The sequence below is a fragment of the Protopterus annectens genome, chromosome 3.part1 (genome assembly GCF_019279795.1).
Source record: "Protopterus annectens isolate FY-2018-M chromosome 3.part1, PAN1.0, whole genome shotgun sequence".
Taxonomy (NCBI): Eukaryota; Metazoa; Chordata; order Ceratodontiformes; family Protopteridae; genus Protopterus; species Protopterus annectens.
The window spans coordinates 1,877,202,507-1,877,226,736 of NC_056732.1; the positions used below are offsets into that span (position 1 = coordinate 1,877,202,507).

The 24,230-nt window shown below is 40.1% G+C and overlaps 1 protein-coding gene across 8 annotated transcripts in view; it reads left to right on the forward strand.

The window, feature by feature from the left end:
- PITPNM2 (phosphatidylinositol transfer protein membrane associated 2) overlaps positions 1 to 24,230 on the forward strand; it is a 3,395,372-nt gene that overhangs the window by 2,821,370 nt on the left and 549,772 nt on the right. For all 8 annotated transcript variants that reach the window (XM_044067911.1, XM_044067913.1, XM_044067916.1 and 5 more), the window contains one exon: positions 23,076 to 23,171. In XM_044067911.1, coding sequence (XP_043923846.1) covers positions 23,076 to 23,171 — 96 coding nt within the window. The remainder of the gene's footprint in view (positions 1 to 23,075; positions 23,172 to 24,230) is intronic.

The window sequence follows — 24,230 nt, forward strand, 5'->3', positions numbered from 1 at the left end:
AAGGGAATCACCATTATTAGGCGATGATATTTCTGTTACCATCCATAATGTCCAGGGCTTTTAGGCATACAACTAGTAATTTATTTGTATCTTTGAAAGGCTTTACCTTTATTCCATCTGTAAATACGAACTTGGTTGAAACCTTAATTGAGTTAAAGATTTTTGCATGTAAAATAAATCTGAATTAGAATTTTTTGGACAAAAAACTTGAAATGAGTGATTCTGAATTAAGAAGATCTTATATTTTTAATACCCCACTGGCATGTCTAATTGCACTGTTTGACAAGATGTGTGAATCTGACATCCAAGAGATATGTGATAATACCAGCAAGAGATTTTAAGCTGACCAATGAACAAAGACATTTACTAAGCATGTTGATTGACAATAAAAGTTAGAATTATGAAATCTGATGGGGGGGGGTTGTTGTAATTGTTGTAATGGGCATTTTTGATTATTCTCAAAAGATGTCTGTATACCTAAATGATGGATTATTTTTACAGCTGTGTCTAGAAGTAAAGTATTTATGTCTTATAGGAAAATTGACCTTTGGCTCAATGAAGTCTGTGTAGAATGTGACATCAACTGAAATGGCTAATTATTTGTGAGTCAAAACACCAATTATACCCACAATTTTTGGAATACTGAAGGTCTACAAAAATCTTCTTGATCCCCTCCCCCTATTTTAGGCCAGTCGTTACCAGAGCAGGCTCTAAAATGCAGCCTTTGGCTAAATTTCTTGATATGAAGCTCCAGAATTTCTTTGCGGGAGTCAATCACATCTTCAGTGTTCTTGGGACTTCTTGTCCAAATTGGAAAAGTTTTACTTTTGATTTTTGTCATAATAAATAATTTTCTGAAAATTATTTATTGATGACTAATGATATTTCCTTGTTATACCACATTTCCTGGGCTTGGACTAGTTCCATAAGGCTTTATTTTTTTACAAACAATTTTCCCAATATGATATACTCATCCTCGAAAAATGCATGGACATGGTATTAAGGAACAATTGTTTCTATTTTGAGGCTGAATATTTTCAGCAAGTCAGTGGGATGCATATAGGTGCTTCATCAGTTCTCATTTTTCTAACGTTATTATGTGGTTGTGGGAATCTAAATTTATTTTTAATAGTAATTTTTGGCTCTGTATAGCTGTTTACCTCAGATATTTGGATGACATTTTTATTTTATGAAAGGAGTCTGAAGAGAAGTTCTTAAATGTTTTTAATGCATAAATGAAACTTTTGAATTTGTAAAGTTCACCTATGATAAAGACTGATGTTCTATGAATTTCTTGGATGTTAGTATTAGTAAAAACACTGACTTAAGATGTTCTGAGTCCAGAATGTTTAGAAAAAATACTTTTTTCAATGGCTCTCTACACTTTTCTAGTAATCATTCCCTTTGGCAGAAAAAGAACCTATAAAATTGAATTGCAGCTGAAAGCCCTAGCATCTCTAAGCCACTGAGGACCTGATCGCTTTGCCCCCCCCCCCAAACTTGTGTGAGCAGGGAATCCTCTCACTCCAGCTAAAAGCAAAGAAAACTCTAACAAACAATCATCCAAAAATAGACTGCAGCCCCAGGTTTAACTCCAGGCACCTTGTTGTTGCTGTTTGTGTAGTAGCCACTGAGGACCTGATCACTTTGCCCCCCCCCCACTTGAGTGAGCAAGGAATCCTCTCACTCCAGCTAAAAACAAAGAAAACTCTAACCAGCAGTCATCCAAAAATAGACTGCAGCCCCAGGTTTAACTCCAGGAACCTTGTTGTTACCACTTGTGTAGTGTAGGTGCCAGCTTTTGTGACTACTGTTATGCCTTTTAAAATCTGTTACAGTCAGCTAGAGTGCATACCCCAGGGGCAATAGCTTCAAACCTTCTTCCTCTTAGCCCACCCCCACCCCTTTCATCCATTTCACTGTTGATAATTTGTTGTATGTTAAGGTATTTAGCCCCTCTCAGTAGTCATAGCCTTCAGTCCGTCCTCCTCAATAATTGTTCTTCACTAAATACCCAACAGAGGTGCAAAGTCTCCAGCAGCTTTTATCTTTTGCTACATTGTGTGCAGCAAACAATGAGCAAAGGGGAATACAAATATGAAAGAGAATAAAATCTGCCATTGCAGACTAGTAAGCAGCATACAATGTCTACCTGTGGTGTATTCCTACACATAGTTTTTCTTGGAGAAACCTTCCAGTCCTTAAACAAGGGTGCCTATATGTCTACCTTATTTCCTTGGCTGTCCTTTGATAATTAGCTAGGTTTAGCCTTGGATTCTCCCCTGCTACTTTAAATTCCAATTGATGGTTTCCCTCCCTTCCCCCACCTCCCAAGTGTTTGCTCAAGTACAACACACCAAAAGTTTCAAAAACCCTGGATGCCATATTTGCTCTAATTGGAGCTAAAAGCCCTCCAGGTGTAGCATCTCTAGTAAGTGTCCCTGGACTAGCTGATAGTTTTTTAGTTTTTTAGCTAAGTTCTATCTGGAAGGTGTAGCTCTGCTCCGTTCGCTTCGCTCACTTCGCTCTCCTCCCACCCCCATTCCCACCCACCTCCCATATCATTACCTTTATACCTATCCATACAACCACAACCCCTCACTTCCTCCCTAATCCCTACCCCTCTACTTCCTGTTCTCATACTACCTCCCTTCTTTGCTCCTCCCCACCCTTACCTACTATCGCCTATCAGAGACTTCTATAGCTTACTCCCACCCCTTCCTCTCATCCTCTGTCCTACATCTCATAAAGTGACATGTCTCTTACAACTCAAACTATACTCTTACCTTCTCTACTCCTTATACTCCATCACCTCACCTCCTATCTACCTTACTGCCACCCCTTCCTCTCATCCTCTGTTCTACATCCCATAAAGTGACATGTCTCTTACAGCTCAAACTATACTCTTACCTTCTCTACTCCTTATACTGTCACCTCACCTCCTATCTACCTTACTGCCACCCCTTCCTCTCATCCTCTGTTCTACATCCTATAAAGTGACATGTCTCTTACAACTCAAACTATACTCTTACCTTCTCTACTCCTTATACTCTGTCACCTCACCTCCTATCTACCTTACTGCCACCCCTTCCTCTCATCCTGTGTTCTACATCCCATTAAGTGACATGTCTCTTACAACTCAAACTATACTCTTACCTTCTCTACTCCTTATACTATCACCTCACCTCCTATCTACCTTACTGCCAGCCCTTCCTCTCATCCTCTGTTCTACATCCCATAAAGTGACATGTCTCTTACAACTCAAACGATACTCTTACCTTCTCTACTCCTTATACTCTGTCACCTCACCTCCTATCTACCTTACTCCCACCCCTTCCTCTCATCCTCTGTTCTACATCCCATAAAGTGACATGTCTCTTACAACTCAAACTATACTCTTACCTTCTCTACTCCTTATACTCTGTCACCTCACCTCCTATCTACCTTACTGCCACCCCTTCCTCTCATTCTCTGTTCTACATCCCATAAAGTGACATGTCTCTTACAACTCAAACTATACTCTTACCTTCCCTACTCCTTATACTCTGTCACCTCACCTCCTATCTACCTTACTGCCACCCCTTCCTCTCATCCTCTGTTCTACATCCCATAAAGTGGCATGTCTCTTACAACTCAAACTATACTCTTACCTTCTCTACTCCTTATACTCTGTCACTTCACCTCCTATCTACCTTACTGCCACCCCTTCCTCGCATCCTCTGTTCTACATCCCATAAAGTGACATGTCTCTTACAACTCAAACTATACTCTTACCTTCTCTACTCCTTATACTCCATCACCTCACCTCCTATCTACCTTACTGCCACCCCTTCCTCTCATCCTCTCTCCTACATCTCATAAAGTGACGTCTCTTACAACTCAAATTATACTCTTACCTTCTCTACTCCTTATACTCTGTCACCTCACCTCCTATCTACCTTACTGCCACCCCTTCCTCTCATCCTGTGTCCTACATCCCATAAAGTGACACGTCTCTTACAACTCAAACTATACTCTTACCTTCTCTACTCCTTATACTATCACCTCACCTCCTATCTACCTTACTGCCACCCCTTCCTCTCATCCTCTGTCCTACATCCCATAAAGTGACATGTCTCTTACAACTCAAACTATACTCTTACCTTCTCTACTCCTTATACTCTGTCACCTCACCTCCTATCTACCTTACTGCCACCCCTTCCTCTCATCCTCTGTTCTACATCCCATAAAGTGACATGTCTCTTACAACTCAAACTATACTCTTACCTTCTCTACTCCTTATACACTGTCACCTCACCTCCTATCTACCTTACTGCCACCCCTTCCTCTCATCCTCTGTTCTACATCCCATAAAGTGACATGTCTCTTACAACTCAAACTATACTCTTACCTTCTCTACTCCTTATACTCTGTCACCTCACCTCCTATCTACCTTCTTATATACAAGATTCATATGATTTTCTAAGGAAAATAAAAGATGTATATTGGGGTGAAAATATGTACTTTATTACGGTGGATGTAGAGAGTCTCTACACCAATATTTCCCATATTTTGGGCTTGGAAGCTATAAAATTCTTTTTGAATGATAGTCCTAAAACATATTATGTCCTGGAACTGGTAGAATTCTGCTTGAAAAATAATTTTTTTGAATTTAATGGCACTGTTTATAGACAAGTTACAGGTACTGCTATGGGGCAGCGTTTGCACCAGCCTATGCTAACCTGTTTATGGGGCTATTTGAAAATGAACACCTGTATAGGTTGCCTTTCTTTCAAAATAATGTTCTAAGGTATTTTAGATTTATTGATGACCTAATTTTCATTTGTCATGGGGATTGGGATACATCAGATAACTTCATTGATGAATTAAATAATAACAGATTTGGTATAAAATTTAGTGACATACAAAAGGGAAACCAGGTTAATTTCTTGGATATTTCGCTTAGGGGCAATAATGGCTTTCCCATATATACTAGTATTCATAGAAAATTTGATGAAATAAGCTGGAAAATGTGGGAGATAGTTGCCATCCCCCATACGTTGTCAGCCATCCCCTATGGGGAATTTTTGAGAATAAAAGACTCAATTCTGATATTGATATGGCCTTTAGGGAGGCCTATAAAGTGGCCGAGATATTCAAAACTAGAGGGTATAACCCAGATGATGTAGAAAATAGCTTGCATAGAGCCTTTAAACAGAGTAAGGGCACTATTAGACAAAATAACTATGAAAGTAGCAATAAATATGGGACTGAACAGGAGAGAATGTTTTTGTTACAAAGTACACTAACTTCTCTATGATTGGTAATAAAATCATTATGGAATATTGGAATTTTATTAAAAAGATATAACATCACTGAAAATATAAAATTAATGACATCATATAGAAAGGGGAAAAATATACAGGACTTTCTGATACACAGCATTTATAAAAGCCTTGTACTAATGAATTAAATGTTCTGAAGAATTTGGGAACATTCCTTGTGGAAAATGTGCTATATGTAAACATGTTGTAAATGAAGTGAATAAAATAAATGGCAAAATTTTTGATACAAAAGGCAAATATACATGTATGAGCAAAGGTGTTGTGTATGTCATATTCTGTGATTGTAACAAATACTATATTGGAGAAACAAAAAGAATGCTAGCAGATAGGATAAAAGAACATATTAGAGATGTTAAAAATAATAAAATTACTAGTCCTATTGCTGAGCATTTTAACTCAGTACACCATGGAAATATTGAGAATATAAAAGTGTCTGTTCTGGAACATGTTCCATTATATTATAATGATGTTGATAGGCAAAAAATATGTTAAGACAAAAGGAATGCATTTTGATTATGAAATTTGGGACTTTGCATCCACATGGAATGAACAGAGAATGTAACTGGCAATGTCTTGTTTAAGACTGTGACTTTAAATATATTTAAGCTATGTGATTTGATAGTTTAATTATGTAATTGATTGATTACTTGTTTTTTGTATATATTGCAAGTGTTTTATGAGTTTTACTGTTTTACTCTGTAAAGGCTGTTGGCCGAGGCGCTAGAGAAGGAACTGTTCAACGAAATAAATTTTATTGGAAGGTAGAGCTGGGACTCACTGATAGTCTTTGTTGTTTATATATATACTCTTACCTTCTCTACTCCTTATACACTGTCACCTCACCTCCTATCTACCTTACTGCCACCCCTTCCTCTCATCCTCTGTTCTACATCCCATAAAGTGACATGTCTCTTACAACTCAAACTGTACTCTTACCTTCTCTACTCCTTATACTCTGTCACCTCACCTCCTATCTACCTTACTGCCACCCCTTCCTCTCATCCTCTGTTCTACATCCCATAAAGTGACATGTCTCTTACAACTCAAACTATACTCTTACCTTCTCTACTCCTTATACTCTGTCACCTCACCTCCTATCTACCTTACTGCCACCCCTTCCTCTCATCCTCTGTTCTACATCCCATAAAGTGACATGTCTCTTACAACTCAAACTATACTCTTACCTTCTCTACTCCTTATACTCCATCACCTCACCTCCTATCTACCTTACTGCCACCCCTTCCTCTCATCCTCTCTCCTACATCTCATAAAGTGACGTCTCTTACAACTCAAACTATACTCTTACCTTCTCTACTACTTATACTCTGTCACCTCACCTCCTATCTACCTTACTGCCACCCCTTCCTCTCATCCTCTGTTCTACATCCCATAAAGTGACATGTCTATTACAACACAAACTATACTCTTACCTTCTCTACTCCTTATACTCTGTCACCTCACCTCCTATCACTCACAATTACCTACTCCCTATATCCATCCCTCAAACACCACTCTTAACTCAAGTACTACATCACAACCCTATCTAATAATTTGTCCCTCCATCCTTCCCCCCACCACTTCCATTCCTAAAATACAAATATCTCCCCCTCCCCTTTAAAACAAAAACAAAGTCTACTTACTCAAATTAAAACCCCATTACAAACCCCTACTTGTATCTGGTATCATTCATCCTAACCCAGGCCCTACTGACACTACCCTGAACAATAACCCCACTGTATCTAAACCTGCCAACCCCTCCAACCCACAAAAATAAGTACAATTCTGCTCTATCAATGTCAAGAGCTTTGTAAATAAACGTCAAGAACTCCGTGCTTGGATAGCTAACTATACTCCTGACATAATTATCCTAACTGAAACATGGTTAAAACCACACCATCTGGACAGTGAAATCATCCCTCCTGGTTATAATATCCTTAGATTAGATCGACCTAAAAGAAAAGGAGGAGGAGTCTCCATACTCTACTCCAATTGTCTCTCCCAATTCAGTCCCACACTAGATTTACCCTCCTTCTCACCAGCTGAACTCCTACTGACCAACTTCAAACTTAACAGTTTCAACACTGTAACTGTCATAGCAATCTATATTCCCCTGGTGATAATATTAACATACTTGAGAACATCCTATCTCACCTCTCACATACCATCCACAATTAAATAATTATACTGGGAGATGTAAATATTGATTGGCTTACAATACAAGCGCCCATGACTACTTCCTGTATAAACCTACATGGGTTTAAGCAGCTAATCACAACCCCAACCTACATTAATAAATCTCACCTACCTAGGTCTCTTCTTGACTGGATATTGGTCTCCCACCCTCAAAACTATCATAACTCCCAAACCCTTCCAAATGCCCTCAGTGACCACTGCCCTATAACAGTTACCAGACATACTCCCCACCTTACCAAACCTAACAAATGTATTAACACCCGCTCACTTTCTCATTTCTGTCCTAACTCCTTTATTCACCAACTCTCCAAAATTAACTGGTCTTACCTCACCACTCTTCCTTTAGATGAAGCTATCCACTCCTTCAACACTACATTCCTAAACATTCTTAACTCCCTTGCTCCTCTTCGCACAATTAGAATCAAATCTAATACTGCTCCCTGGTTCACTAAATCTACCAGCACCATCATGAAAGACCGGGATAGGATTTGGAAAATGTAGACTAAAACTAGGACCCCTTCTCTTCTTCAGAAATATAAAGAACTCAGAAATAAAGTAAAAAAATCATGCATTATGACAAAATAAACTTGTATGCCAATCCTCTCTCTACTCTTAAATCAGACCCAAAGAAATTCTGAAGCTCTATTAAACAGACTCTTCATCCAGGAAACCCTTCCTCTCCTAACCCATGTCCCAATGCAACACCTGAAGACATAGCCAATAAATTTAACAATCATTTTATAAACTCAATAACCTCCATAATAAATTCCCCCCCCCCCCAGAAACAACACTAGCACCCCCACAGACTCTATACCTCTTCCAAACCCTCCTAACTCCTTCTCTCTAAAAGCAGTATGAACTAACTATGTAAAGTCATTACTCTCTAAACTTAAACCTTCCTCCCCATCTGTTGACAAGCTACCCTCTTACTTCCTGCAGATTGCCTCTGAACCTCTTGCCTATCCTGTATCCATCTTAATCAACCAATCCATTTCTGAATCCTATGTCCCCACTGTATGGAAGAATTTCTTTACTCTACCTATTCACAAATGGGGCAACTCCTCAGACATATCCAACTTCAGACCGATTGCCATACTCTCTCCACTCTCAAAAATCCTAGAGAAATGCATTCAAAAGCAAGTAATGCATTATCTTCACCAGGAAAACCTTCTCACACCCACACAGCATGGTTTCCATCCCAAGCATTGTACAGCTACTGCACCCATATCATTCATCAACACAGTCTCTCAGGCTCGTGATAACAATAAACTTGTCTCATGCCTATTCTTTGACCTTTCTAAAACCTTTGACACTGTCTCTCAATCACCCCTTCTAGATAAACTCACTAACTTACATTTCTCTCCCCCTACTATCTCCTGGTTCTCCAGCTATCTCTCTACCTGCCAGCAATCTGTTAAATGGCTCTCTGCACTATCCTCCCCTTTCACTATACACATAGGAGTCCCCCAAGGGTCCATACTTGGACCACTACTCTTTAATATTTTCACCAACTTGCTCTACTCCTCTTGTCCCCAGTCATCTCTTGTGCAAAATGCTGATGACTCAACTGTTATAACCATTGCTGACAACCCAACTGACCTCCACTCAACTACCCAGGCATCCTTCCACACCATTGAGACTTGGCTTAGTGATAACAAACTAATACTTAATCCAAAAAAAACTAAGCTCCTACTCTTCCTCCCTAAAAAAATCACCACACTCAAAAGTACATTTACCATTTTATCCTGCAACAGCACTATCATCTCAGCTGAATCTAGTACTAAATTGCTAGATGTTACAATAGATGATCAGCTTATGTTTGATCTCCATATTACTAACTCGGTAAAAAGAACTCATCAGAAACTTGGACACCTTTTCTGTAGCAAGAAATACTTAACTAACACTGATTGAATAACTCTCTCCCAGGCTTTATTACTCCCAACACTCCTGTACAGCTGCCACATATTCACAAACATAAATTCTACACTTATTTCCAAGCTTGAAACTACCTATAATAAGATCACCAGATTTGCAGCTAACCAAACATACAAGTCACATCACTGCTTAGCACTATAGCAACTAGACTGGCTAGAATTCCCTCAGCTGCTCCAACTATACCAACTATAAATCATCCACTCTATCCTTTATCTACCCTCCTTTTGCCCCAGCCTTTCTACTATCATATCCAAATATTTCCCTGCTAGGATGCTACGCAGCTCAAATCAAGAATTATTAGACATCTACAAACCCAAAACCAAAATAGGCTGCCTTCTCTATAACTATAACCCAGCTACATCCTGGAACCAACTCCCCTTGGAAATAAAATCCCTCCAGTATAGCAAAAGTTTCAAATTAGCCACAAGGAAATACCTAAAAACAAAGTGGTCTTGCCACTGTAGCCAACCACCCTGAAACCACCATCATTTCACCTATTTCACCACCTCACACTTAATGTATCTCTAACACTATTCCCCTGCCTCTTCTACCTCTTCCCTTCCTCTATCTCCAACCACTCTTAATTCTTACAGTCTCAAAACACCCTACCTGTCTGGTCTGCCTCCTATACTCATCCTCCCCTACATCTCCTACTAGCCATTCTTACTTTCCTATCTTGTTTCCAAACTCCTACACAACTAGATCCGACCCACTTTAAATAAGCATCTGCCTAACTATTAACTCATTTTGCTCTAAGCAGCTTAAATAATATTGTAACTATTCACATTTGCTAATTGTTTAAAACCTTGTTTGTAACAACTCACATACTTGTCTGCCAATTATTAATACTCTGTATAATTGAATTGCCTGAGGAGCTTTTTTTCTCTCCCGGTCTCTGCTTGTAGGATCCTATAGCTGATTGTTACTACTATGGTTCTAAAATTTAATAAATTGTTTTCTATTCCTGAGGAGCTTTTCTCCCCGGGTCTCTGCTGAAAATGAGCCAAAAGCTCAGTCAGACTAACCCGGTTAACAAATGTGAAATAAATAAATAAATAAAGGGCAGTTAATTTGCATTTCAAGATTGATTACAGATAACAAGCAGTTTGAGACTGAAAAAATTAAGTTGATAGATATGTTTAAGAAGTACCCTGACTGATTACTTGGCCCTGTTGAGAAACTGGACGAAAGTGGAAGTTTTCCTTTAAACCCTTTCTGTTCCAACTGCCTGTGAAGTCCTTCCTCTGGGCAAGTGATCAAGGAGTCTCAATCCTCAGCACAGAGACCAGTCAGGGATGTTCACTTGGACAAAAATAAATACACAAGTATTTTCAGATGCAACTCTCTGCACGAAGCACAATTTCCCTTAAGAGCAGACAAGGAGCACATTCTTGGGGATGAGTTTCCCTCTCTCTCACTCTCCAGGCCCCAAATAAGACTCCCCACTGACAAAGCTGTAAAGTTCATTCCTCAGCTGAGTGTCCCAAGCCAAGTCTTCCACCACCCCCTCTGTGAAACCAGTGCTCTGTGTCCCTTCCCCGAGTAGTTGATACACACACTCCTTGAGATTTGATTTTCACACACACACATGCACCCTGGAAAGGCTGACACAGATCTACCAGCAATGATCTCTGCCTAGACTATAAGATAGATTCACTGCTACCAGCCATCTACTTTAAGGCTCTTATAGTTTCACAGGATGATACTAGGCTATTGGCCTGAAGGCCCTTATAAAGCCAATAATTTTGTCCATGTTCCCTCAAAGTCAACACCTGTTCCCCTGTCCAGCAGGGACACAGGTGGGATCCCAGGGGTGTATTTTCTGTTTCCCATCCAGTTGTCCAGGTTCCTCTTAAAGAGGGCTAGGGAAGTATTCTGCTTGACATGGAGCGGGAGTCTATTCCACAGATGGGGTTGTCTTTGGGACACAAATCTATCCCGCCAACAAGTTCTATTAATGTCACAGACCAGGTTAAGGCCTTATGTGTGGGTTGCACGAGTGGAGTTTGTCTTATGGATGTGCAGCAACTCCATCAAGGCTGAGTCTGAAATGGCCTTGTATGCCAGACACAGGTCACCTCTGAACAGTCTGTATGAGACTGAGTAGAGGGACAGGGCTTTTAGCCTATCTCTATAGGATAGGTGTTTGAGACCCTGGATTTTCCTGGGCAGAAACCTCTGTGGTCTCTCCAACTCCTGCATATGCTTGGCAAGGTACATGCCAAAGGGGCATCGTACTTGATAATGGGTCTGAAAATGGAGGAGTACAGGGATGTTGTAACCTCCTTGTTCCTGGATGAAATACCCCTATTTATGAGGTAGGCCATGTACAACAAGGATACCCAGCTATACTGAATGAAATTAATACTAATACCAATAGTAATGTTGACCAAACAGCAAGGCTTTCAGGAGTGGCCACAGTGTCACCAAATAAATATAAGTACTTGCAAAGATTAAAATATTCCCTAAAAAAAGTCACAATGTAAAGTTTAATTATATTTAATAACAAGTCATAATAGAACATGAAAATGTTAAATATCTATTTACAATAAACACCAGAGTTTCAGACACAGGAAATATTAAAAATAACACAGATGGAAAGATTCACATAGATACAGACAAACAATATTTACCTAATCTCACTACATTTTTGTGGATGATCTAAAGAATTACCGTTCGCTAGTTCACTTACTAGAGCAAGGCAAGCTGAAGTGGGTGTGTTGTCTTCCTTCTTTGTCAGGTTTCAAAAACAGACTGCCCTGAGACTTTTGTCTCATGTAGTATTGAAACATTATTTTAGTGCTGGATTACCGAATAACTTCACATACATCTGGTCATCTGACTCTGTTTCCCTCACTACCTCCTTTACTAGAAAATGAACCAAAATCTAGCACATATGTGTCATAATACACACACATAGAGCGTTGCTAATGTGTGTAATAGCATCTGGAAGCTATAGAACCATTTCAAAAATGTCCACTTTCCAGGGTAAGAATTAGTTCACCCGTAAGGATTCCTAGTCCAGGTTTTCACAGACATTTTGTCTCTGGCTGCATTCAAAACTGTAAGATACATTTTTATGGCCTAAAACAGGTAATTTAATTTCAGACTATTTTTCAAAGTTAGCTAGACTGAGATTAACCTCTTCTCTTCCAGTATTCTCTGTTACAATATATTTATTTCAACAGTTACAATATAGTCTGACATAGATGTTTATTTCTTTTCTGTCCAATAGAACCAACTGTTAGTACATTTTTTTTAACACAAGCAACTTTACAAATACATTTTCAACACAAACACCTGTACAAGTCAGTTTGATATACAAATGACATATAATTCTTAACAAAACTCCAGCTAGTTATACTTGCATATGTTACACATCCACTGCCCTACTTCTCCTGGCATAGCTGGCAATATCTCACATCATCACATCTCTCTCCCCTTTGAAGACTTGAGCTAGTTTCTCAAGTGACTCTGTAGAAATGTGGCTTGTGGGACATGAGCATGTCTGGGAGCACATTAACCAATACCCTGTCTTGACAGCCCATCTGCATTGGCATTGCTGACCTCACTACAGTGCTGCACTGCCATATCATATGCCTGCAACCCTAGGCTCCACCTTAATAACGTGACATTTTGCTGGCTGGTTAGATGTAGCCATGTGGTCTATAACTACAGTGAATTTTCTTCCATACAGATAGGGCTGAAATTTCTGCAGTGCCCATTCTATGACTAGATATTATTTTTCTCCTGCTGCATAACATTCCTCCCTAGGATGGAGTCTATGGCTGAGATATACAATTGGGTGCTCTTCTCCATCTGAAGAAGCTGGGCTGAGTACAGCCCCCACTCCATGGCTCAAAGCATCCACCTGCACAACATATTCTTTGCTGTAATCTGGGCTGGCTAACACAGGGGTTCCTCCCAAAGCCCCATTAAGCTTTTGGCATGCCTGCTCACAGGGTGGGGTCAACACTACCTTATCTGGCCTGTTTTTTCTCATCAGGTCTCTGAGGGGAGTACCTCTTGTACTATATAACTGGGAACAAACTTTCTATAATACCCTGCTGTCCTCAAGAATGCCCTCACCTGCTTTTTTGGTAACAGGGGCAGGCCATGCCTGAATGGCTTCCACTTTGGCAGGTTCTGGCCTGATCCTACCACTCCCCAGTCTATGTCCCAGGTAGGAGACCACTGATATAGCCACCTGACACTTACTCAGCTTAATGGACAACTCTGCCCTTTGCAGCCTGCTCACAACTTCCCTGACACACTGAAGGTGCTCTTGCAAAGAATGGCTGTAAATGGCAAAAGCATCCAGGTAAGCAAGGGTATAATCTCCTGCTACTGCTAGAATATGATCTGCCAGCCTCTAGAAGGTTGCTGGGGCATTTGTCATCCCAAGGGGTATCTTTGTGAACTCATATAATCTAAAAGGAGACACAATGGGTAACCTCTCTCTAGCGGTGGGAGTCAAGGACACTTGCCAGTAGCCCTTGGTCAGATAAATAGTGGTCAGATACTTAGCTCCACCCAGCTGCTCTAATGCTTCATCTGTCCTAGGCATATGGGGTAAACATCTGACTCTGTGTGAATATTTAGTTTTCTGTAGTCCACACAGAACCTGGTGCTGCCATCTTTCTTTGGTAGCAACACCACTGGGGAGGCACAGGGACTGCTGCTATGCTGGATTACCCCCAGTTCCAACATTTCCTGTATCTTCTCCATCAGAGTCTGTCTGACTCACTCAGGCAGACCCTGTAAGGGGCCTGCTTATTAGGCCTTTGGGGTCCTGTATCCACATGGTGCTGCATCAAGTGGGTGCACCCAGGTTTCCCAGTGAACATGCCCCCAAACTCCTTTAACACAGCTCAGATTTCTCAAACCTGGGTAGGGGACAGCTGCTGGGACATTGCTACTCCTTCCACTGAGGTGTCAGTACAAACCTCACTGAGGAGATCAGTCACCAGATCCCCCTCAGAATTCTCCTGCCATCCACTGCAAATACCCAGCACCAGAGCCTCCCTATCATGGTAAGGCTTTTTCATGCTAACATGGTACAATTTGTTCCCCTGCCTCCTGCCTAATAGGTTTACATTTTAGTTAACATTACTGACCTTCCATGCCCCTTTGAAGGGTCCCTCTCAAGCTGCCTGCAGCTTATTGTGTCAGACAGGAATGAAAAGCATAACCTGCTGTCCCACAGCATAATCTCTGGCTCGAGCATTCCTATCACACCAGATCTTTTTCTGTGGTTACACTCCTGTCAGGTTATCCTGGGCCAAGCCCATGAGCTCCTAGGCCTTTTCCTGAGGTTTAGGACATATTACAACAGACTCCTTGTGGGAGTCATGCTCACCCTCCCACTCTTCATGAATCAAATCTTAAGGCCTCCTCACCTAATGCTCCTACATCAACTCAAAATGTTAAAAAAATGTGGATTCCTGGGGTACCTCTCTGTATGCAAACAGCAGATGGGGCAAATATTTGTCCCACTCTCTCTTAAACTGGTCTGTAAATGCCTGTAGCACAGTCTTTAGGGTAGAGTTTACCTCTCCACAAGACCATTAGTCTAGGGGTGGTAGGGGGAGGTCTTTAGGTGCTTCACCCCTCAGTGCTCCCACAGACAAACCAGCAGGTCTGACATGAAACTGGCATCTCTGTTATTCAGTATTTCTCTTGGGAAACCTACTCTGCAGAAAATCTTTAACAAAGCATTTGTCACCTTTTCTGCCTTGATAGAGGACTGAGCCACCACCTCAGGGTATCCAGCAGCACAATCTACTACCACCAGGATGTACTTCTTCCCCGTGGAACGTGGGGTACTCAGAGGCTCCACAATATCATAGCTACCCTCTGAAATAGTTTCTCAGTCACAGGCAAAGGTATCCAAGGAGCTTTGACCTTGTCTCCTGCCTTGTCTACTTTTTGGCACTGCTCACAGGTCCTGCAGTACTCTGTTACATCCCTTACAATCCCAGGCCAATAAAAGTTTTGCATATTACTTCTCTTGGTATGCTTTATGCCTGTATGACCTGCAAAAGGAATGTCATGGGCTATGTCTAGAAGTGACAGACAGTAGGCTCTGGGCACTACCAACTGCTGTATTACCTCATCTTCTAGCTATCCCAATCCACTCTATACAATAACCATTTGTTCCAGTATACAGAGTCCCCTTCTCCTTGAGAATCAGGTGCCTCCCTAGCTACCTCCCTCAAGCCTCTTAGTGTAGGGTTCAAGAGCTGAGTTTGTCTCAACTCTACCTTTGTGACCCTTCCCAGTTCCCCTTCCACAGGAAGTCTGGTATCCTCTGACAGCAGTGTCTCACTGTCAGCCTGGGTACTACCAGTCACCTCTGCCCTTGCAATCACTCTGCCCAAGGGAACATCAGTACCTCCTAGCAGCTGTGGCTCACCTTCAGGCTCACTGCTACAGGGTAGCTCCCTCCCTGAAATAGCCACCTGACCAGCCCTGGCTTCAGGTGTGGGGTCTGTCTGGGTCTCCCCCAGGCTACCAGCCCAACATGCCTGTCTCTAAGCCTGTTGCTTTTAACTACATGCACACAAGGTGCTTCATTATTAAAATCATTCCCTATCAGGACATCTGCAGGGACATCCTCAAACGCATGTACCTGCTTGTTTCCTTTTCCACTCTCCCAGTCAAGGTGAACCCTGGCCAAAGGTATTTGGAATGGGGTCCCTCCTAATGCTTTGACTGGAGTGGACTGCCTAAGCAAGTACTGTTCCTCTTTAACCACTGCAGGATTCCCAATGGTTATATCAGAGGCTGTGTCTCTCTTAGCAGTGGCCTGTTTTCCATCCACTAAGATGAGATATATGGTGATAGTCTGGTACCCTTGTTGTCTCCAGACAACTTACCACTGGCATACAGTTACTGCCACTTGCTGGCTCCCCCACCTTTTGTTCCCCACCTTGCTTCCATGGACAACTGTATACTACATGGCCCCACTGGTTACATTTAAAATATCTAACCCTTGATCCTGGCCATGTAGCTGAACCAGTGGCTTCCCCTGTCACTGGTAGACTCTGTTGTGGTGATTTGCGCTGCCCACCATGGATTCCCTTATATTCCATGTGCAGTACTTGGTATCCCCTTATTGTGCATTGATGCCCTCCTTGCTAAGTAGGGATCCCCTTTTCTCCCCAGCTCATCTGCAGAGTTACACTCCCGGTCTGCCAACCAAATTCTCATATCCTCAGGCAAAGTACTAAGGGTTTGTTCCATCAGAAAAAAGGTCTGTCAGTCTTTCAAAAGTGGTGACCTGACACACACTCACCCACCTGTGAAATAAAGTGCTTAACTCAGCAGTATAATCACATACACATTCATCTGCCTTGTATCTATGCTCACAAATCTTTTTTCTGTAAGCTTCAGGTGTTAACTTGAAACATACCAATAAACATTGTTTAACTTTATCATAGTTCAAACAGTCAGTATTAGACAGTTTGGCTAGAACAGTTACAGCTTTACCATGTGATAAGGGGGTCAGGAACTGTACCCAGAGCCCTTGGTCAACAATATACTGTTTACATACTCTTTCAAATATATGAATAAAACTATCAAAATTATCACTCTCTGTAAACTCTGGAAGAGATTTACTGACCTTTATCAATTCGAGGGTTCATTTTTCCCTTCCCCATTACCTTCATGACCCCAACAAAGAGTCAACATCTACATCTTATGTTGGTGCTGTTTCTTATTTTCTTTGACCTCCAAATGCCACAGTCTCTGTGCTGATTCTAATTCCAAATGTATTGCCTGCCACAATCTCTCTGCTGATTCTAATTCCAAATGTTTGGCCTATGGTTCAAGTTTCTTTAACTCCAGATGGGGTTTTAAGTCCTCTGAGGAAAAGTTGAACTGTCCTGTTTCTGAGGGCTGCAAATCCCCATCACCAGACTGGTTATCCTCCTAGTTGCTGGTCTGGGCTACAGCTGATACTAAGGCTGAAATAATTTCCCCTTTATTCAGTTTGCATGTACCAGTCCTTTAGTTTCACACACCTTGGCCAACTGGTTCTTTGTCAGCTTGCCATAATCCTCTGCTGACATCTTTGCCTGCTTTACCTGAATAAACTAAAGTGACAAAAAACTGTTGTGAAAATGAAACTCTACATGTTTATCTTGTGGCTGCTGAAAGCACACACACCTTCAGTGACAACTGCCTACAGGCTATAGAAGTTCAGTTAATGTCCACATTACTGCCCACCAATATGTGACATCCCTCCTCTGGGCCAATAATTAAGGAGTCTCAATCCTCACCATGGGCACCATTGAGAGATGTTCACTTGAACAAGAATAGATACAGTATGTTCAGATGCAGCTCTCTGCACTAAGCACAATTTCCCTTAAGAGCAGACAGGGAACACACTCAGTCTTGGGGCTGGGTTTCCATCCCCCTCCAGGCACCAAATAAGATTCCCCACTGACAAATCTGTAGAGTTGAGCCCTCAGCTGAATGTTTCAAGCCAAGTCCTCCGCCACTCTCTTTGTGAAACCAGTGATCTGTGTCCCTGCTCCAAGTAGCTGATACACACGTTCCTTGAGATTTGATTTTCATACACACACTCTCAAGCATCTTGGAATGGCTGGTACAGATCTATTAGCTATGCCCCCTCTGATCACACTATAAGGTAGGTACAGCCATTAGAACACTCACACAGCCAGCTGCTCTAAGGCTCTTACCAGGTTGCCCAATTATACTGAGTGAAATTAATACTAATACCAATGGTAATATTGACCAAACAGCAAAGCTTTCAGGAATGGCCACAGTGTCACCAAATAAATATAAGTACTCTCAAAGGTTAAAATATTCTCTAAAGGACCAGTTGCAGTATAAAGTTTAAATATATTTAATAATAAATACTATAAAAACAAGAAAATACTAAATATCAATTTACAATAAACACCAGAATTTCCATCACAGGAAATATTAAAAATAACACTGATGGAAACATTCACACAAATACAGGAAAACAATACTTAACTAAGCTCACTATATTTTCCTGGATGATCTAAAGAATTACTGTTCCCTAGTTCACTTACTAGAGCAAGGCAAGATGAAGTGGGTGAGTGGTCTTCCTTCTTTGTCAGATTTCAAAAACAGACTGCCTTGAACCTTCTGTTCTATCTAGTATTAAAACATAATTTCAGTGCTGGATTACAGAATAACATCACATACATTTGGTCATCTGAGTCTGGTTCCTATACTACCCCCTTTACTAGAAACTGAACCAGAATTTAGGACATATGCATTAAAATGCACACATAGAGCTTTGTTAAGTTATAGCATCTGGAAGCCATAAAACCATTTCAAAAATGTCCACCCTTCCAGGTTAGCAATTAGTTCACCCATAAGGACAATACAGTAGGATTCCTATTCCTGGTTTTCACAGACATTTTGTCTCTGCCTGCAATCAGAACTGTAAAATCAGTGTTTATGGCCTAAACCAGGTAATTTAATTTCAGACTATTTTTCAAAGTTAGCTGGACTGAGTTTGCCCTCTTCTCTTCCAGTATTCTATGTTACAATATATTAATTTCACCAGTTACAATACAGTCTGACATACAGTTGTTTTTCTTTTCTGTCCAGCAGGACCAACTGTTGGTACATTTTTTTAACACAAGCAACTTTACAAGTACATTTTCAACACAAGCACCTGTACAAATCAGTTTGATATGCAAATGATATATAATTCTTTACAAAACTCGAGCTAGCTATGCTGGTATATGTTACACATCTCCTGCCCTACTTCTCCTGGCATAGCTGGCAATAACTCACATCATCACACCGCCCACTGAGGATTGTAAACAAACAGATCTGCAAAATGCAGAAAAGTAGAAAGCAATGGTTCTTCTCTTTGCTTATAGTATAGACAGAGTTAAGAAAAATATTACAGAGAACTGGAGGGGGATATTTGGTTCAAAGGGATTGCTGGACAAATTAGGACCAACCCCACCTTTGTTTATCAAAGAATGTTTAATTTAAAAGAAGTATTGGAGAGATGGAACAATACAAATAACACCTAAATACACTCTGGTAAACAATGTGCAATGTATCCAAAAATTGGGTTAATTTTGGAGAGTACCTCTCTTACACTGCCTTTGAAATTTTGTTCCCCCAAAATGAGTACCTTTAAGTGCAAGGGGAATTTTAGCTGTAATACCTTAAAAGTTATCTATTTTTCTAGGTGTGTAAACTGTTTTTAATTTCATACTGACAAGACAGAACATGTGCTTCATGAATGTTATTTATGAACATAATTATGCCATTAAGATGCAAAATGAATCTAATACCCTATTTAGGCCAAAGCTTTAAGATGTTTAAGAAGTTTGAGCACCTCTCAGTAGAAACCACAATGTACAATGATTGGGGTGCACATTGAATAGATAAATTAGGAAGGAGGGAACTGTATTGGCAACTTAAACTTAATTCTGTGCACCCCCCCCCCTGACCTCAATGCAGCAGTTTCAATTAATAGTGTTTTTAGGTTTAGAGCATCTAAAATTTGATTAGATAGACAGTATTTATTTTTATTTTTATAGCACTTGAATAATTTTTCAGTGTATGTTTTATGTATCCTTTAATGTCAGTGTGTTTGATGTATTGAATAATTTTACACTCCCTAGTCATCTAGGTGGAGGCTATTTAATGTATTGAGTGTGATAGGATGGTTTAGATTATGTATTGTACTTTAATATATATATATTGATTAAACTGATTTAAGTGATATTCTCATGAAGTTTGGTTACAAAATTAGAACAAAATGCCTTTTTACAGAACTTTTATCTGTTGAGTGCCAAAGTTATTAAACCATGTATGCCTTCCATGTATACTTTTGTTTGTTTTTTAACACCAGTGTTACTTATCAAATGTTTACATGCAACTACAAAGCTAGTATTAAAGTTAGCCACTCAAAAACAGATTTGTGTTTGTTCTGAAGCACTCAGCCCCACTAATGAATAAATCTGAGCAGTACAGTATGATTGCATGAATATATTTCACATCTACTAACACTTTATGCTTAAACAAATCGTATATAGTTGTTAAATTAGCATTGCAAACAGATTGGCATCTTGGTGAAATCTTTTGGAATTTAGTGCCTTTCTGAAAGCATAAATTTAATAGCTGCTATAGGAATGTCCCTTCAGTGCCTTTTCATACTACAAGTAGAATTTATTTATTTATTTTATTTTACATTTGGTTACTGGGAAAGTCTGACTGGACACAGGTCCTTTTTCAGCGGAGGCCAGGGGAGAAAAGCTGCAACATATGACACATTGCATAGAACAATAAAATGACACAATACATTGCACATTAAAACTATAAGCTTCCATAGTATTGAAGTATGTAATTTATGTACACATATTAATGCATTTGATTTACAAATACGTATCCTGCTACTGATAAATGAGAATATTAAAACATACTTGTCTAGTGAGGAGGTGATGAGCACATTTTAAAGTGATCAGAGGGATGTGGAACAGTTCCTATATAACATGAGTCCGAGAATCAGCCAGAGGCATGGATTATATCTTTCTTTCTTCATATTTGGATAAGAATACTGTCTGATGTCAGGATGGAATGTTTGCAGTTGGATGTGAAAAGGGTGACTGGGCATTTGACTAGCCTGGACTGACAGAGTTATAGAGCCATGCATCTGCTAGGTGTATTTTTAGAGCTTTTTTTAAATTGTGATAAGGAAGATGTGACTGAAATGTCAGTGGGCAAGGTATTCCTCTTTTTAGCTATGTAATTTGAGAAGACGGATACCCCAGCTGTATTGTTGGCTTTAGTTACATCAAGGAGGAATTTATTACTGGTGCATAGGACTCTGGTGTAGGGATATAATAAATTGTGTAGCACTGTTTTTTTTCAGGGTGGCTTAGAATCTCGTGGGCTAGTATAAGTTGGTTGTAAAGGAGGAGCTGAAGAAGTTCAAGCCAGTTGAGCTGTTTAAGGGCTAGGCAGTGGTATGATCTGTATGGAGTATCAGTGGTAAATGTAGCAGTTTTCTTGTAGCAGGTATCCAGTTTTGTTATATCTGACTTTCTAAGATTGATGAGGAGTGGACAAGCATAGAGAAGTGTGGAGATGATGTGTATTCATGCTATTGTGGCCTTAGTGTTTTTGTGAGAAATTGTTTATTTCTGTATAGTAAACCCAATTTTTTGTGAATCTTCTTTATGGTAAGGGAGATGCCGATATACAATTTTATGTTGCAGTCAATCTCCATCCCCAGTAGTTTAGTGTGAGTGACAGGGAAGATAGCTGTTTTATTCTTGGATATGATGTTAAATGTGACAGTGGGAGAAGTGTGTCGTGTGGGATGGAAGATCAGGTTTTGTTTTATTGAGCTTCACTATTAGTTGGGAATAGCAATAATAGAAGTTAGTTATGTTTCCTGGGTTCGAGCACTGTAGTTCAGCAATAGCAATCATGCAGCTTTAATTTGGTGTTTTTGTTTGTAAAAATAAGACACATTACAGGCTGTCATACCTGAACCATGCATGTAGGCACTTTACAGTAACTTCACAGATAGTATATAGCTTCCTTTATGCTTAGGTGTGCAATTCAAGCAGACAGGTTACCGCATCATACATTTTACATTAGTAGTCCTGACAGTGTGTACCCATAATGCATGAGTACAAACACATGCACTGTGACTGCACTACATGAAAACCAGCAAAGAAAAATTTGCCTTGGGGCATAAAGGTACTGTACCAGGGAGTGTAAAAGAACTGTATGCAGCTGCATTGTTTTATGTGAAGATATATACAGAACAGATCTATATTTTTTCAGTCCAAGGAAGTAAACATAATTTAGACTTACCAAACTAGACTCTGACTAGAAATGAACAACATCCTGTACAAATGGAAATCAGACATTTCAAAGTCCACCGACGGGGGGCAGCTTTAAGAATAACATAATGGTAATGTACTGCTTTATAGATCATAATGGACAGTTGCAGGAAACTTTATAGCAATACATTTACTATTAGAATTATATCAGAAGTCAAAACCTAATGCAATGTGTTACTGTGGGTGGGAAATGGGTGGTAGTAATTAGGATTATGGTTTTAAGAAATCCTTAAATAGGAACACCTGAACAGACAATGTACTTAACTTCCCTTGTTTGCTTTGCACACCTCTTATGTACATACAGTATTTATGAGTCATTGTTGCAGACAATTTCTTCTTCCAGGTGTCTCAGCAGTAGTCAGAATTTTAACTCTGTGTTGCTGAGACCCAGGCAAATCTATGCAATAAGGTCGCAACTTTGGCTACACCAGGTTGTTTCAAGATCAATTGACCAAACTGCAGCCTGACCAGCAGCAGCTGAATACTACTCTAGAAATGATCCACAAGGCATTGCAGTTTTACAAGCAATTCAGGCCACGTATAGACTACTACAGTGGCAGAAACATCAGAAATGACACACAGAAAGGCAAACAGGGACATAGACGTAGCTGTAATCCTGCTTCTAATTATAAAAGAGTCTCACAAACTTTCACACAGCATACAGTTCCTCTGAATAAATTATTTATGTTTCACAGAGCCAGCACCTTTTGATTCACAGTAATGCCTTTCATCTTTTTTTCAGCAAGCCCGTCACGTCACAACATTTCAGAGTGGAGGATACAGAGCATTGCCAGAGATTCGGAAGAAAGCTCCGATGAGGAATTCTTCGATGCACATGGTATTTTGTGGTATTTTACTTAATGAGTGTGTATGTGTGTATATGTGGGGGCTGCAAGCTGGCATTTCTTAGTCAGATACAGTCAGTCTGATTTTTAGATCTCTTTTCAGGTCATGTAATGTGAGGGCACTAAATGACTACGTACATTTTATGATATATGTTCAAGAATGGTTTAGGCTGAGACATGGATACCTTAGGAGAGCAAGATTTATTGTGGATGGTACACTGAGAGAGGAGACGCCCATTCCTATGAGTGGCAAGTAATTTCAGTGTCTCTGAACCCAAACGTGGGACTGGTGGTAGGCTGGCTGCAGCTGCATTCTTGCATCTGTATGCTTCAGGACATACATTTAACATAGGCAAAATAGCAGAAAAATGAGGCCAAGAGAACTTAGAAAATCCGTTTGGTGTCTCATGAACAGGAATTCCTTCTGGCCCATTGGGGTACTGTGATTAACAGGAAGAGGTGTATTGCTTGCCTTCCTGACTGAATGACAAGGTGAAACCCTTCTAGTACTCAGCTCTGGAGTGCCTGGAAGGCTGGGATCAGTTGCAGAAATGTAACACGGCTTAAAGCGTGCCAGTATGCCTCAGTAAAACATTATTTTCTATGATGATTGATATTTTTTAAGCAATTCCTTCAAACTGTTTTAAAATGAAGCACCTGCTCTTTTTCTGTAGTTTGCACTACATGAAATACAGCAAATCAGATTTAAGTTGTCCACAATTGTCTTGAAGTATTTTAAACAGTGTTATGACCATTAAACAATTTAATACATTTTTCAGGATTTACGCCCCCTTCAGATATAGAGTCAATGAAATAAGTTACTTTTGATTTTGCACCAAAAGTGAAAGTAATTGCCTTTGTTTGCATAATTCCATGTTAGAACGTGATTTCCTACTTTTGTTTCATTTTCAACCAGATCAGTAAGTGCAGTGAAGCATTGCTTCTTTCTTTCTCTAAAATGCATCTGATCTAAACTGGTGTTTCCTAAAACTGGCAAAACGTCTGTTTGTGTCTTTTGTTTGCAGAATGAACATTGTGTGTTCAGGGGAGGA